The sequence below is a fragment of the Podarcis tiliguerta genome (assembly GCF_965153285.1).
Source record: "Podarcis tiliguerta genome assembly, chromosome: 11".
Lineage (NCBI taxonomy): Eukaryota > Metazoa > Chordata > Lepidosauria > Squamata > Lacertidae > Podarcis > Podarcis tiliguerta.
The window spans coordinates 35,601,246-35,617,398 of NC_139544.1; the positions used below are offsets into that span (position 1 = coordinate 35,601,246).

General features: G+C 41.6%; 1 protein-coding gene and 1 long non-coding RNA gene across 3 annotated transcripts in view; one reads left to right on the forward strand and one right to left on the reverse strand.

Moving 5' to 3' along the window:
* Positions 1 to 16,153, forward strand: part of PDE8B (phosphodiesterase 8B) — a 43,158-nt gene that overhangs the window by 19,439 nt on the left and 7,566 nt on the right. For both annotated transcript variants that reach the window (XM_083403853.1, XM_083403854.1), the window contains exons 6-17: positions 5,176 to 5,264; positions 7,122 to 7,200; positions 7,468 to 7,608; positions 8,008 to 8,096; positions 9,451 to 9,511; positions 9,917 to 9,968; positions 10,400 to 10,477; positions 10,906 to 10,982; positions 12,999 to 13,163; positions 13,739 to 13,784; positions 14,738 to 14,876; positions 15,926 to 16,124. In XM_083403853.1, coding sequence (XP_083259979.1) covers positions 5,176 to 5,264; positions 7,122 to 7,200; positions 7,468 to 7,608; positions 8,008 to 8,096; positions 9,451 to 9,511; positions 9,917 to 9,968; positions 10,400 to 10,477; positions 10,906 to 10,982; positions 12,999 to 13,163; positions 13,739 to 13,784; positions 14,738 to 14,876; positions 15,926 to 16,124 — 1,215 coding nt within the window. The remainder of the gene's footprint in view (positions 1 to 5,175; positions 5,265 to 7,121; positions 7,201 to 7,467; positions 7,609 to 8,007; positions 8,097 to 9,450; positions 9,512 to 9,916; positions 9,969 to 10,399; positions 10,478 to 10,905; positions 10,983 to 12,998; positions 13,164 to 13,738; positions 13,785 to 14,737; positions 14,877 to 15,925; positions 16,125 to 16,153) is intronic.
* LOC310660172 lies at positions 13,804 to 16,103 on the reverse strand. The gene is made up of 2 exons (XR_014503270.1): positions 15,939 to 16,103; positions 13,804 to 14,107 (listed from the first exon to the last, which is right to left on the reverse strand). It is a non-coding gene; the product is annotated as an uncharacterized lncRNA (long non-coding RNA).

The following is a 16,153-nucleotide window of genomic DNA, read 5'->3' on the forward strand; positions in this document are numbered from 1 at the left end:
GGGTATCTTAGTAAGCACCTGCGACTGCCTGGTCCTCTGCGGTCAGCACTGAGCAGAAGAGGACTGGAAAGCTGGCTGCTGCTTTCTTTGCCTTTAAGATCCTTATGTAAACACAAAATGAGTCTGGGTGTAAGGTCAGACTCCACAAGCAACCACCTGAACTTCCCAATAAAGACCTGGTTACACTGGAGAACTGCATTTTTAGATGATTTTTTTAAAAAAACAAAGAGGGACCAACTGTTTGGTGTGTGTTGGTGTGTTCCCCCCCTTATTTATTTATTTATTTACATTTCAAATTCTATAGATAAGACACATAAACTTTGAATGTTCAAATACTGTAAATAAAACAAGTCATGTATTCTTCGCCTTTAACATTGCAGTTGTATATCCACATTTTACCAACTATTGTTACACCTTTCCCTTTCCCCATGTACCCTTTTGACCCCCCCCCATGGCTTCTTTAGTTCTATTTACTAATAGTACTATTGTGTTTATACTTACTATCTAATGTATTCAAAATTCCATCTTCAACATCATAATTCTTGTCTTTGTGAGCTCAGTCTAAGCATAGAGTTGTGTGTGTTTCTTTGGTGCAGCCGCAACAAAAGATTGAAAAGTTCTACTTTTAAACTAATCAGACTTCTGTGTTATTTCTGAATTCTGGTTAGTTCAAGCTATTGTCATTTCAGAGAAGCCAGGATCAGAAATGACTTATGGTGCTGATTTGTTCAGAGCCAGCAGTGTGGGGGGCATCCCCTTTTCTGTTCTTTTGCCACCTCCTTTTTTCTTCCTCCCCACTTTTATGACATCCACATGAAATTAAGCCAAGGCTCACATGGAATTAGACTTGACTCCTGCTTTTAAGCTAACCAGGGTTATCCAAGTTCACACATAATGAGGACCCTGGTTAGTTTATTAAACAATAAACTGATTAGTTTATTGAACTACAACTCCCATCATCCCTGACCACTGGTCATGCTGGTTAGGAATGATGGGAGTTGTAGTCCAACAACATCTGGGGACCCAAGGTTGAGAAAGGCTGGTTAAAAGCAGATGTAGATACTTCCTATGTCCTCATGACCACGTCAGAGGAGGTGTGTGTGTGGGTGTGTGTGTGGGTGTGTGTGAAGACCTGAGTATGATGCAGGTTCTTGCTAAACCCAAAGTTCAGCATTTGTTTCTGAATTATTTCAATGGATATGAGCTTAATGCTCTGATGATGCAATTTAGCACTGAGTCACAAAAATGGCATGCTCATTTGCAGGCTGAATTGATCTGTGTTATAGCTGGCCACCTCACGAATCTGGTGACATTAGCATGCATCCAGGTGGAAAATGATCAGACATCACCAACCCACATTTGTAAGCTGTGTCATGGTGCTGTAAATGCAGCTTGGTTTTAAGATGGGCTTATTTTGAACCCGCCACTGATCCATCAGCTCCCTTATGGACAGATCAGTTTGGTCTTGTGAATCAGCACGAATGACCCAGTCTAATAATCTCTCGGTGAGAATTCTGTTGTCTTTCTTATCTTTCTCTCTCTCATGTATTTGCTGCAATAATTACAACCAACTTGTTCAGACAGGATCCCATTGAATATCTCCATGCCATCTTTAGGTTGTGTATTATAGCTCATTCTTGTTGTCCTTGTTGTCAAGTAACAGAAAAAGGATTAACATACCAAAGAATAGGCTTTAAAATAATACTGAGTGGGTGGACAGACACTTTCTATACTTCACTGGTTGCCTTCAGGGCTGCCGTTCGTTCACAGGAAAAGCAGCCAGAGGCTGAGCCTCTGATTCAAAGCACAGTCACCTGGAAGCAACTTCATTAGTATTGATGAGGCCAAGGGAGCAATCCTAACTCCCAGTGGGGGAGCAGTGGGGTTGAAAGGAGCAGCAGAGCCACCACCACATCCAAAGCTACACAACTTACACTAAGGAACAATTTTTTGTTGAGCCAACTCGAAGCTGGCACAACAAAGAGGCCAGCTCTCAACCCTCTCTGGCAGCTATAATGGTTTAGGATCCAGTAGATCCAGTTTCAGGCCCTACAGCAGGTACTACTAGTGCGAACTTCACTGACAGTACTGTTATGTACTGAAGTTCTCACCCTGGGCCAGCAGGGGGATACTGTAGATAGTTTTCACTCAGGTCCACAAATGCAAATAAGGGATTGAAAGTGACGTTCAGTGATTGGATAGTTACAGAAAGTGGTTACTGTTGCGTTGTAGTGGAGCTCTATATAAACAGGCTGGCTGAACCCTTCAGTTCAGTTCTGTTCTGGCCTGTGAATAAACAAGAGCTGTTTGAAGAATTGCTGTGTCGTCTGATATGTTCACCCATAACTTAACAAGTATCCTATCCACAGTCCACACCAGGGGCAGTGAACTCTGCATCTTCACCAGCAGAGTTGGGCAGAAGGAAATCTCTGCTATATCCTAACTCCCTCTAGCAGTATGGATCAGGGGTTAGGATTGCTGTAGCCATTTCAGAGGTTTAGGGTTTGTGTGTACAATAAGAATAAATGTATATTATTCATAGTAGCCTGCTTTTTTCATTAGGACTTCAAAGTAACTGGTCAAAGAATAAGGAAAATGTAAACAAACATTATAGGGAACTACAGCATATTAGATGCTGCCGTTTGTTCTTCAAGTTCCCCCCTCCCAACTCTGCCATTCCTCATCTCAGTAGAAAACTGTTTGTCAGATTATACTTTTGCTGCTCGTTGCATTTGCCAGACCTGCTTTTTCATATATGTAGCCTAAATTACCTGAGAGGGACTTACTCTATAACAGGAACAGCCAATGTGAAGCCTTCCAGATATTCCAGGACTCCAATTCCCATCAGCCCCAGCAGGGGCGGAGGAAGTGGGATGCGGTGGGGCCAGCTGCCCCAGGTGTCAACACTGAGGGGAGTGACAAAATGCCGGGCGGCACTCACCGCGGGGCCTACAGCACGCCTGAGCCACGCGCCTCTCCTGGGAGTGATGCGGTAGCTTGGGTGTCCGCAGGCTCTGCGCTGCCCCAAATGGTCCACCCGCCGCCTCCCCTCAGCTGTAGGGTGGCAGGCAGACCATTTGGGGCAGCGCAGGACTTCAGCTGTAGGGCGGCTGAGTGGGAGGAGGCAGGCAGACTCATTGGAGGCCCCGGGGAACATCCTGCCCTGGCTGGCCCCGCCCCGCAGGTGACTGGCCCCGCCCCTGTGTGCAGGGCACGTGCGCCGCCCCAGGCGCCCGATTGGCTTGCTCCAACGCTGACCCCCAGCCAGCATCAACAATCGTCAGAGATGGTGGAACTTGTAGTACAACACCTGGAAGGCAACACATTGGCTACCTCTGCTCTGTACCATTCTGTGCTATTAAAATGACATAATTTTTATCTGACAGCCAACTTCTCAAAGGTCCATTTCATCTCTAGTCCTTCCACTCAGGGATTTACTTACCCTGCTATACAGTTCAGTTGTAGTTGCAAAAGCCACATCCATTCTGTTCTCCTGTCTGTTGGTGCCACAGGATTGTAATTTACAATCACATATGCATGCCATTTTAGGGGTTCAGTATGCATATGGGGCCACCTAAACAATGTGTCTGTCTTGTGGAGCCTATAGTAGAAGAGGGGAATTGCCCAAACTTGGTAAGTGGAACCCTGTTGGGTTCAACCCAATAAAAACATAAATAAAAACTTAAGTCAGAACATGGAAAACATTAAGATAAGCATCCAGAAGCAAAAACCAAACTGTTCCCTTACACACTACAATTTGCAATGTACAAGGCACAAACCAATGCTCCCCTTCTTTTCCTTCCTAGGGAGAAAGTAAAAATCTAAACTACAGGCATTTGCACACATGAGGCTTAAGTTGCCTTTTAGAAATTATTTATGTTGACATCTGATTCATGTGAAAGAGAAGGCCAAAGAGATGCAGTTGTAATATGGATGTTATTTGGCCAGGGCAGATTTTGTATTAATAAAAACAAACTGAAGCAAAGCCTGCTTTATGACTCATTAATGAATCTCCTACTGGGTCAACACTTGTAATTTTAGAAAAGTGGGGACAGGATATTATGGGTCATGTTTTCCTTATGCAAGAAAATGTAGCATCACAATAACCAATACGTTAAAATATGTGAAAGTGATTTTGCGCCTACAATGGTGACAGTGACACTGCTACTTTTCCAGTGGGGAGGGGAAGGGGAGACCTGTGTGGCATATTCTTACTGCTATAATTCTTTCAGCAAAAGCCTTTGAAGTTTCTTCAAAGGTTTGTTTGCTGGCCATAGAAACGTTTGTTCATTTATAGGGCAAGTAACATCCGAAAGTACCATCTGCTGAGATAGCCATCAAAGTCTCCATGTGCTCTTAAAAAAGGCCCCCCCCCCCCCATCTTCAGTTAACAATGCAATACAGTTTCACTGGCAAAAATCTATAATCGTCAGTGGGAACAGAAATAAGACACCAAATGTTGTGGCTCCTGTATGGCGCAAATTATTTTTCTCCTCCTGTTTTTACTCAGCATTGCCAGTGACCTTTCAAGCACCTTAACCTTGAGCAGTTGCTGTCACTCAATACCTTCATTACTAGGGATAGGGTAAAATGTTAGAGCCTCCCCCACTCTTCCATCTTTTAAATCGCACCTCTTATGACTTCGTGATTCTTATGATTTCATGACTGAATGCTTCATCATGCTGAACAATTTTAGGGTGAAGACACATTCTCTTTTGTGGGGTAGGATTCATGCTTTCAGCACTAAATGGCCATACCTCTTTTCTCCAGTTTTGTGATTGCCTCCTTCAGGCATGAAAAAAAATCCATTCTCCATATCACAATGCAATATGCTTGCAAAAAGCTCGTCGAAACTGTGTAAGGGGCTGGGAAAAGAGATTCATTGAGACATTATTTATGCCCATTGGTGTGGACAGAACATAGTAGGATGCAGACATTAAAAATTGCAATACTACCAGTATAAAAAATAACAATTTCACTTTTGGCTCATTCTGTGTGGAACTGATGGGAGTCGCAGTTCAACAACACCCGGAAGGCACCATTTTGAGTACCCTGGAATAAACAATTAGCAGGCTAGATGGACCAGTGGTCTGACAACTTCATATGTTTCCTGTGTTGATCATAAATATATGGTATCTTAATTGCATATAAGGCTTTTTTTTTTCTATCCCCTAGAGATTTTTGGAAAATAGTAGCATCACGGCTTGTTACAATGAACTGATTCAAATAGAACATAGCGAGGTGCGATCACAGTTCAAACTACGGTACGTAAAAATATGTGCGAAAACTGTTCATGTTCTTGACAGAAAGTGTCCTTGGCAGAAAGGAGGCGAGCCAGTCACTAGCATGCAGCCCGGAGGGGGAGGAGAAAGGGGAGGGGCAGCAGGAGGAACCGCCTCAGCCCACCCAAGCCAAAATCCCAGACATATGCTTAAATATTTAAAAAATCCCCCGGGTGCCCATGTTGCGTGTACAAGACAACCCCCAATTTTTTACTTTTTTTTTTTTTTAAGCAAAATAACCTTGTCTTATACACGAAAAAATATGGTAGTTCCAGGATTTGGGAAGTGCAGACCAAATAATTAACCATTCATCAGGAGTAAGTGCTGTTTGGGGCTTGCACAGGGACTCAGCTTCTAGTCACTTGCCTCAGTCAGACTCCTTATTTCTTAAATTCCAAGTATTCACCTCCTGCTTTCTTCCATTGGGCTTTAGTTTTTCCTAATCAGAATATGTTCACCTAAGTAGAGCATTTTGTATATACAGTGGTACCTCGGGTTAAGAACTTAATTCATTCTGGAGGTCCGTACTTAACCTGGAACTGTTCTTAACCTGAAGCACCACTTCAGCTAATGGGGCCTCCCACTACCGCCGTGCGATTTCTGTTCTCATCCTGAAGCAAAGTTCTTAACCTGAGGTAATATTTCTGGGTTAGCGGAGTCTGTAACCTGAAGCGTCTGTAACCTGAGGTACCACTGTAGTTGGTATCACTATAAGAAGCAAACATTTCTTTCATTTTTCTACATCCGGGTTCCCCCCCTCCCAGCTGCTGTTCTTCCACATGGCTTCAGGGAACTTATACCCACACGCTATCTGAGTTTAAGGTGTTGGTCAGATGGAACGATTCCCACTCTTCTCCCTTTGCATTTTGCCCTGGGGGGGGGGTCTGCCGTTCCCCACCCCAGAGTCAATTCTGGAGGGGGGGCACACAGTGGGAAGAGAGGAGGGAAAGTCCTGTTGCTTAAGCAGAAGAACTTGTGCAGGGCTTCCACTAACACGATTCGTTATGTCAATCCCACCCAAAGTGTATACAAATGTGTGCCCTCTTTTGCAAGTGGAGCTGAGGCTCCAATCTACATATAGGCAGTGACTGCTTTAGGCACGTCCAATATGTGTGTGATTGCATGTGTGCGTATTGTGCCGAAACTGGAAGTGACCCCAAAATGTCACAAAAATGGGTGGGGCAGTGTGTTTACAAGCTTTTCCAATGGTGTTTCAAATGTATGTGATTTCACTTCAACATACAGCACCTCAGAACATAACCCCTGCATAAATGAGGTAAGTTTACTGGGTCCAGAAAATTCTGCTGGCCCCTCTGCCCCAAAATGTACCACCAGTATTTGTCATACACAAGTCAAGGGCCTACCCAATAAATTAAAATAAATTTGACCCCTATGTGATACTAGACATTCTCTCAGCAAGCGCACATTCCACATTGTAACAGGAATGAGGGAGTCATGGGGGTGACTTACAGAGGAGGAGTGCTTATCCCCTCCTTCACTTGAAAATCTTCCCCTCTTCCCATTTCCCCTCACTTAAGCTTATTCATTGCTCTGGCTAAAGGGAGCATTTACAGAGAGAGAATAAAAGACAGGAGAAATGCAGGCAATCAGTATTTTCTTTGCAATATCTACACTGTGAATACATTACATATTACCTAACAATCCTCTCCATAGTTGTAGTGTAGAAAAATGCATTGAAAATCCTGGTAGAAATGAAAGCATCCAAATGCAATACATCTTGCAATGTTTTTAAAATCATTCTTTGTGTTCAGTTCATGCACTGATGTAATTCTGACCTGTTACACTTGCAGGTATTAATGGTGTACTTGTTAATTTCAGGGCTTGCAATTCAGTGTTCACAGCACTGGAACACTGTCATGAAGCCATAGAAATAACTAGCGAGGATCATGTAATTCAGGTATGGAAAAGGCACATTTTTCTTCCTCTTCAGAAACCTGTGTATCGATATATCAGTTGATTGAACACCATTGGCTTCTGTGGTTGTATGTAAAAGTTTGTGCCATATCCTTCCTCTCCTTCTTAAATATCTGTTGGGGGAGGGTGTTCTACAATGGAAACGTATCTAACAGTATTCTTACTGGGGACTGAATGTAGCATGGGCATGCGGAATGCATCTTTAAGTTCACGCTTTCCTTGGTGCTCACGCGGTTTCTTTGGTTTACAGTATGTCAATCCAGCCTTTGAACGGATGATGGGCTATCAAAAGGGAGAGCTAATAGGAAAGGAACTCACTGAGCTTCCAAAGAGTGACAAAAACCGTGTGGACCTATTGGACACGATCAACACTTGTATAAAAAAAGGAAAGGTAGGTGACTAGCTGAATTCTATCTCCTGCCTCCTTAAACCTCCCTAAACTGAACAGACCTTTGAGATCATTTTCCTCTGTTGGTAAATTACAGTTCTAAGACACCTTAACTTTATTGGAGAACATGTGCAATTGGGTAACCCTGTAACAAAAATGTAAGAGGGAAATAATTTTGTGTGTGCCTGCATAAAATCTGCTTTTGTGCAGAGTTTATTGCCATGTGGAGATTCTGTGGATTCTCTGCTTGTAGCTTGCTGTCAGTGCATCTATGATTCTCTCACGTAAAAGGTGTCTGAGACTGTGGTGTCACAAAATGCTACCAGCTTAGAAATTTTTATTTTAAGAAAGGGGTTTGTGATCTGAGCTTCCTAGAATGTTGTTTTCACTCAACTTGTTTAGGAATGGCAAGGAGTTTATTATGCACGGAGGAAATCAGGAGACAGTATCCAACAGCATGTGAAGATAACGCCTGTAACCGGCCAAGGAGGGTAAGTTTGTTAATTAAAAGTGCACTCTGTTGTAATGGTTTTCTCTGTTATACATATGTATACAAATAGATGGAATCAGGTTTGACTGTGAATATATACACCTATATGCATAATTATATTTCTATCAAATATAATAATTCCATATAATAGTGCCATGTTTCTTGGCACGGGTCTGGGCTTTAAAGCTCTGTGTCTGAGTGTGTATTTCTTCTCTCTCAGTGCTTTCCCTAGGAAAACCCGAGTTTCACCGCCGAATCAGAGTAAATGGCAATTAGGTTTTCTGCAGATTGGGCCCAGTTTTATGTGTTTGATTCCCCTGAATCTCTGTCCTATAAGCTGGGTTTTCTGTTTGCTTGTTTTACGTTGTGTTTTTTAACAATATTAAAATAACTGTACACCACTTGTATAAATGCTTTAAGATAAAATAAATATTGTTCCTGTCTCCCTCCCACCAGCTGCTAATCCTCAATTGTACTTCACCTGTGACTCTCACCAAATGCTTGTGCATTTGTACAAGGCACAAGCCTTGTGTTACCTGGATTACCTGAGAGTGATGTGGAAATTCCATGTGGATTACATGTGATGTGGAAATTCCACGACTGGAACACCCATCTTCTTTTTCTGTTACGAAAAGCAGCCTTGGGGTTAGGGGCAAATAGTTAAAATAGGGGCAAATAGTTGAATTCCCCCATGCATCTCTAATTCAAACTACTCTCCATACATTTTCATAGAAAAATCTGTGAGGAGTTTCAGACTGCAATCTTGTGCACCTTTACTAAAGAGTAAGTTCCCCTGAATTTAGGAGAGCTACTCACATAGGATTCCACTGCTAGTCATGGAATTCCCATGTTGCACATAGTTAGACTCATAGTTGTCCTTTAAAAAGGTCTCATCTCTCAGTCTCATTCATTAAAATGTGAACATAATTGACCTATTCTGTAGGATGAGATCAGTAAACAAGTGACAATAATAATGATAGGATTTTTTTAATTTGGAAAAAAATATTGAAAATACAGTAATTTTATGCAATCTGTATAATTATAATAAGTCAACAGCATCGTATGACTGAATATGGTCCTGATACTTATCATTCCAAAACATCACAGATATAAAAAAAATCACTCTAAAAAATGTTTCCGTTATTCATCATTTGCTCTTCTGCAATATGTTAATTTAGACATTAGCTTTTCTCAAACCTTTCTGACAGTGATGGAGTAGTTAATTAACAGGCTTCTTTTAATTAATCAGATCTGAATTTTTGATTTAAAGTAAATGGTAACAATTTAATCACCAGTTGTGCCAAAATTATTTTATTTAGTAACAGTGCTTTTGTTGTTTTTGTTAATATCGGTAGGAAAATCCGTCATTTTGTATCCATCAAGAAGCTATGTTGCACCAATGACAGCAACAAACAGGTACTGTGTTTTCTTTGTTGTATACAACTGCTTTGCTTGATATCATCCCATAGTAATAACTGTTTTTCTTCACGCAGCCAGTACATTATGTAATATTTAAAATATGAGTGTCAAAACATACTATCTGGAAGACTTCACCAGGCAGCATGCAAGTTTATTTGACCAAGAAAAATGACTGGGCCAGATTTTGGGGAGAGAATTATGCAGTCTTTCAAGTTACACAGAATACATCATGTAGCAGAATTTGGTCCTTGGGAAAGCTAAATTGTTTACAGGTGCAAATAGAGTTGTCAGAAGAAAAGGCAGCACACACCTGCATACCACAAGGTTGTCTGTGCAGCTAAGGTTTAGCTAAATCAGAAGTTTATGTGTCTATTTCCTTTTATTTTTTTCACATGACACCAGACCTACAAGACCCATCGTGATGAAAAGTGTGCAGGAGACCAGTTTCAGTCAGGTTAGAGAATAATCTTTCTTCAAATAGCATCGTTTTATAACCATCTAAATTCTTTCAGCAGTGTGTGTGTATGTATATATATTTAAGTACCATCAAGGATCTAGCAGAACTGGTACTTTCCCCCCCGAGGGCTTTCCTAGAATTATGCCTACAGATTATGCCTTCTGCCATGTTGGATGGTAGATGCAAAGAGATGCCTATCTCAACAGATTTGCAGGTAGAGAATGTAATCCATTATGTATTGAAATGTGCTTTATATGGTGGTTCAAGGGCAAAATTATTGAGAAACATTTTGGCTAGCTTAACAACCTGATCAAGAAAATAAATTTTCTTAAATATATTTATCTGTAAATAAGAAATTAGTTAAAACAAATGTGTATGTGAAAAGAAATTCTGGCCACTTTTAAAATACCTTCCTGTAATATTTCTAGACTCTCACTCCTTCAGATGCAAGAACAGGAGAAAAGAATCTATTGATGTCAAATCAATAACTTCTCGAAGCAGCGATGGTAAGGACACCAATGTGTGGAGAATATTTCTAGCAGTTCAGCATCCTGGATTAGATTGCTGCTGCTACTGCCACTGTTCATTTTTGAAGATTTGAGAGAGAGGCACTTGATTTGTCTTCAAGGTTTTTGTTAAAAGTAGCTCCCTATTGTCTGGGCTGTTGAGCAACAATAATAGGACAATTTAGAACAGTGGAAAGTATTTGGGGAGTAGAGGTGTCTCCATCTCTTACTGGCAAATAATTTATTACTCTCTAAGGACATATGATGGGGCCATAGCTTCTTTATTTATTTTATTACCTTTATATCCTGCCTTTCTTTCAACATGGAACTCAAGATAGACCCACATATCTAAAATAATGCAATGTACGAGGATGCAGATTTTTACTTTTGTTTGTTTTAAATGCCAAAATGTTTCTGTTTAATGGCAGCCCCAAGTTTACAGAATCGTCGGTATTCATCAATGGCAAGAATCCACTCCATGACGATAGAAGCCCCAATCACAAAGGTAAGAGTCAACAACTTTCTGATAAAATTTCACACACATCAGCAATCGGGACGGATACAGCAAGGCTTTTTCAAGGCATTCAGATATCTTATGATGCGCTCAGCCAACACAGTACGTTTCACATCACCCCAATGACCTGGTTTGCATGTAACACTAAGCCAAACCATGGCTAAGTGTGAGCATGATAGTGTGCATGTACTCTCAGTTAAAATCATAACGGCTTCACTCCCCCTCCAGTTATCCAGCTGTTATGCTACCTGGAATTATGTCATGGTTTGGCCTGGCATTATATTGCTCTAGGCAAACTATGAGTTGTAGCCACTATTTGTTTTTCGCTTACTACTCATGGTTTGTCTTGGATATACAAACCATGCATGCATACTGGACCAATAACTATGTAGTTTCTACTATAGCAGATAAATAAAAGGTGCGGCAACTTAAAGCCAAGCTAATTTTAAGATGTTGCTTATCAAACACATGAATGGAGACCATGCTATTTATTCATTCAGATGCCTCTAATAACTTATTGTAAACATGTCCTTGTAAACTCACAAGAAATGGACCAAGGATGTTTTTTCTCAAATAGTAACTAATACTTTATCTTTATGAACTATTATTACATAATAGAACTTAGTAATCAACTAAGAGCGCACTCCTGTACATGTTCACTTAGAAGCAAGTACCACTGAGTTCAGTAGGGTTTACTCCCAGGAAAATAGGAATAGGATTACAGGCACGAACTTTAATTGCTTACTCAGTGATGCCAATTTTAATCATTGTAGGCAAGTGGTTTTCAACCAGTGTGCCATGGCACCCTACAGTAACTTGAAAGATAATAATAATATTATAATTTATTACTTATACCCTGCACATCTGGCCGGGCCTCCCCAGCCACTCTGGGCAGCTTCCAACAGAATATTAAAAACACATAAAACATCAAACATAAAAAACTTGCCTAAACAGGGCTACCTTTGGATGTCTTCTAAAAGTCAGATAATTGTTTATTTCTTTGACATCTGGTGGGAGGGCATTCCACAGGGCGGGCGCCACTACCAAGAAGGCCCTCTGCCTGGTTCCCTGTAACCTCACCAACACTTTGAATTGTGCTCAGAAACGTACTGGGAGCCAATGTAGGTCTTTCAGGACCGTTGTTATACGGTCAGCAGTCTAGCTGCTGCATTCTGGATTAATTGCAGTTTCTGAGTCACCTTCAAAGGCAGCCCCACCTAGAGGGCATTGCAGTAGTCCAAACAGTCAGGGTTGCTGCAGGCAACACTGCCCTCTCTCCCTCTTTTCTTCCCTCCCTCTTCTGATGCCCTCTCATGTCTCTGCCTCCCAAAGGCTTGCATAGCTGTTTATTGCAGCCGCCCAGGCTATAAGCTCCACAGGCAAATGGTGCCTCTGGCAGGCACCTCTCTTTGGGGCGGGGGGGGGGGCACTCCCTGGAGAACTCACAAGGAGAGGGGAGAGGAGAACAAGCCGAGGGAACATTCCACAAGGGAAGGTGTTCAAAAAAGGGTGAGAAGCTGCCAGCGCTGCAGGCAAGGGGTAACATAACTGGGCTCCTGAGCCCCACAGGGGTGCCGCAGAAAGAATGTAGTTGGTTAAGGGAGCCGTGGATTCAAAAAGTTTGAAAATCTCTCATGTAGGCAAATTGTAATCAGTTGTTAATGGTACATTTGTTACTGTTTAGTGTCTATTTTGCACTCATTGTAACAGGGCTTGAAAATATAAAATACAGTCTGTCCCTATGACAGTAAGTGATAGCTTTTGCTTATAAGTTTTAAATTATCATAGTACTTTCAATATTCTCAAAAAGGCACCTATTTTGAATTTTTAGCAATACATTAATCTAAATGGTAAATTAATTTGTTAATCATTTAAATAAGATGATTAATCAACTGCTTTATTCATCTGATGTTCATTTTACATACTAATTCCTTAATGGTTTCATGTAGACTAAAAATGAGCAATAGCTCTGTTATATGTTTTTCCTTTCTGTTTGTAACCCCGTAGGTCATTAATATAATCAATTCCGCTCAAGAAAACAGCCCTGTAACTGTAGCAGAGGCCTTGGATCGGGTTTTGGAAATCTTACGGACAACAGAACTTTACTCTCCTCAGTTAGGTACCAAAGATGAGGATCCTCACACTAGTGATCTTGTTGGAGGTCTGATGACTGTGAGTAAGAAGACACATATCAAACAACCAATTTCACTCACTGTTGTGGGGTGTTTCAGCTGAGCTGATGTTCTAAGCAAAATTCCTGTGGCTTCTCAATTGCCTCATTACATTGATAATACTACAAACCATAACATTCCGTCAGCCTTCTGTTGCTGGTGCTTGTTGTGGGAAAAACTGTTAAGATTGATGTAAGCAGCATATGGAACGCACAGTAGAAGGAATATATTGAACTTTGCCCTGGTTCACCAAAATTGCCTCTGTAAACTGCTCCAGATAAGCAGCCATGAAGGAGGATAGCATGCAGCTTTAATGTCAGATTGAATTCTCAGTGGTGGTGCAAGTTTTATAGCGTATTTATTTAAGCAAGCATTCACACATTCATTGTATGTGCTTTTCTAATTATTTGGAGCATAATTTATATTGCTTAGTGCATAAACATAATGATACCCTAATCCTAATCTTCCCTAACCTTTTGCGGCTTGATCACAATGTCTTTTAAGAGTGCACCCTTCTCCTTTTTTCCTTGGTGTGTGGAATCCGGCAGTGTGCAAATATTTTTTGTTTTATTTCAGGATGGCTTGAGAAGGCTGTCAGGAAATGAGTATGTATTTTCCAAAAGTAAGTTCCCACGTCCAACTCTCTTTAACACATGCCTGTTTTATTTGTTGCTGTTGTTGCAAAGCAATTAAGTCTTGCTGAAAATCACTGGTGCAGAGAATCCTTCAAACACACAATAAAAGGTCCAGTTCTTACACAGCAGTTACTTGATTCAGTAAGGAATATCTATGTATGGAAGATGTTGAGGCTTATCTTGGTGGGTATATCCAGCTGTGTCATATGTTCAACTTGACCCCGTTAAACTGGCTCATTGCATCTTCTTGATGGGCTTATACATCCCCATTCAGGGTCACCAGTTGTTACATGTGATTTGCTGCCTGCAACTAGAGGTGTATCAGGACCAGAGAAGACAGTGTTGGAAAACACAAGCTGGGCAATAGGAGTGTGTTAAACAGAGAATTGCCCCAGTAACATAGAAAGAGGGTGCCTGGGCATAAAAACTGCAGGGAGGTAAACTACAGGTGAGGGCAGTGCCTTACCACCATGCATGCCACCTTTGCATATGCACCTCCCCACTCCACATCAGGGCAGTTCCATTTACATACACATGAGATTGTAGCCTCTGGATTGGATCCTGATATAGTTATGCTAAGATTAGACCCATTGAAATCAATGAATCACAACAAACAAGTCCCACTGATTTCAGTTACTAAGCCTGGATTCATCCCGTCGTGTCTACCTTGGTCCAAATACTTAATTTCTACTAAGGATTCTTCAGTGTGGTGTAGTGGTTAGAGTGGTGAACTAGGACCTGGGAGACCAGGGTTCACATCCCCACTTGGGCATGAAACTCATTGGGTGGCTGTGGGCCGGTCGCTGCCCCTCTGCCTAACTTGTAGGGTTGTTATGTGGATTAACTGAGGAGGAAGAGGAGAACCATGTGCCCCACATTGAGCTCCTTAGAGGAAAAGGCAGAAATATAATTGAAATAAATAAATTTATCATTTCGACAGATACCACGAACCAGAGCCATGGTCACCTCTCTGTGCCAATTACTATCAATGACGTTCCACCCAGTATTGCACGCTTACTGGATAATGAAGAGAGCTGGGACTTCAACATTTTTGAACTGGAAGCTGTTACAAATAAAAGGCAAGCCTTCTCTCTGCATTGTGTTAGATAGAGGTATAGAAGTGGAAGGTGTTGCTGAACAAGCTGTGGCACAAATTAAGCTTGTGTCATCTATGACTTGCTTAGTTGTAGCTGCCTGTCTCTGGCAGACGTTGATACAGGAAGCCAGGAGTAACTTGTGATTCCTCCTCCTGTGCTTCCTGGTGGATGTGTGGAGTGGGCATGATTCCCAAAGCTGCCAGAATAATACCCTTTTTACTTTATGTTACATTTGTTGAGGTTAGTTTAGCAACAGCAGGATAGATCTATATGCAGCTCCATCCTTTCTGTCTTGCGACTCCCTTCAAGAGCTACTACATGGTGCACCAATCTTTCTTTCTTTTCTTTCTTTCTTTCTTTTTCTTTCTTTCTTTCTTTCTTTCTTTCTTTCTTTCTCTCTCTCTCTCTCTCTCTCTCTCTCTCTCCACTTCCCATTGAAATTAAGCTTAAGAACATGCAACTGCATGTTAAATCTATTATGCCCCTATGACCCCTTGCCTCTTCAGGCCAGAATACATTAAATACAGTTTGAGGTGTTAAAGCTCCCCCCCCCCAAGCTGTCAGCCCTCCTAAAATGCTGCTCAGCTGCTGTTTGGCACAGAAAAGTAACTGCCATTGACATCGATGACAGCTTCTCATCTGTGCCAAACAGCAACTGGGAGAGGGAGCTCTTAATTAGAACTACAGCACTGGAAGACAGTGGTAACCCTTCATGCCTTTGCGCCATGGTCCTGATCCTAATTGCCCCCATGTGGCTGCTGTTTTTAAAAAAGGACTGCACAATGCCAAGCTGTGCATTTCACGTCATGTAATTTGGCTCTTCCTTTCATTCCTTCCTTTTATATAAGTCTCCCCACTGTCAAAATGCTGATTGTCAACTTCACATGGCAAGCAAGCACACACAGGGATAGTGGTGAAATGTATCCAGTAAATGGAAGCTGTTGCTAACCAAAGTCTGCAAGAGCAAGAAGACTGATAACGAGTGCCTTTCCTGCCTTGTTTTACCATCTCCCTTTCCAATTATGTTTCAGACCACTGGTTTACCTGGGTCTGAAAACTTTTGCCCGCTTTGGTGTCTGCGAATTTTTAAACTGTCCCGAAGCCACACTGCGAGCCTGGTTCCAGGTGATTGAAGCCAACTACCACTCCTCCAATTCCTATCATAACTCTACTCATGCAGCTGATGTCTTGCATGCCACAGCTTTCTTTCTGGGGAAAGAGAGAGTTAAGGTACAATTTTTGCTGAGATTTCCTATACT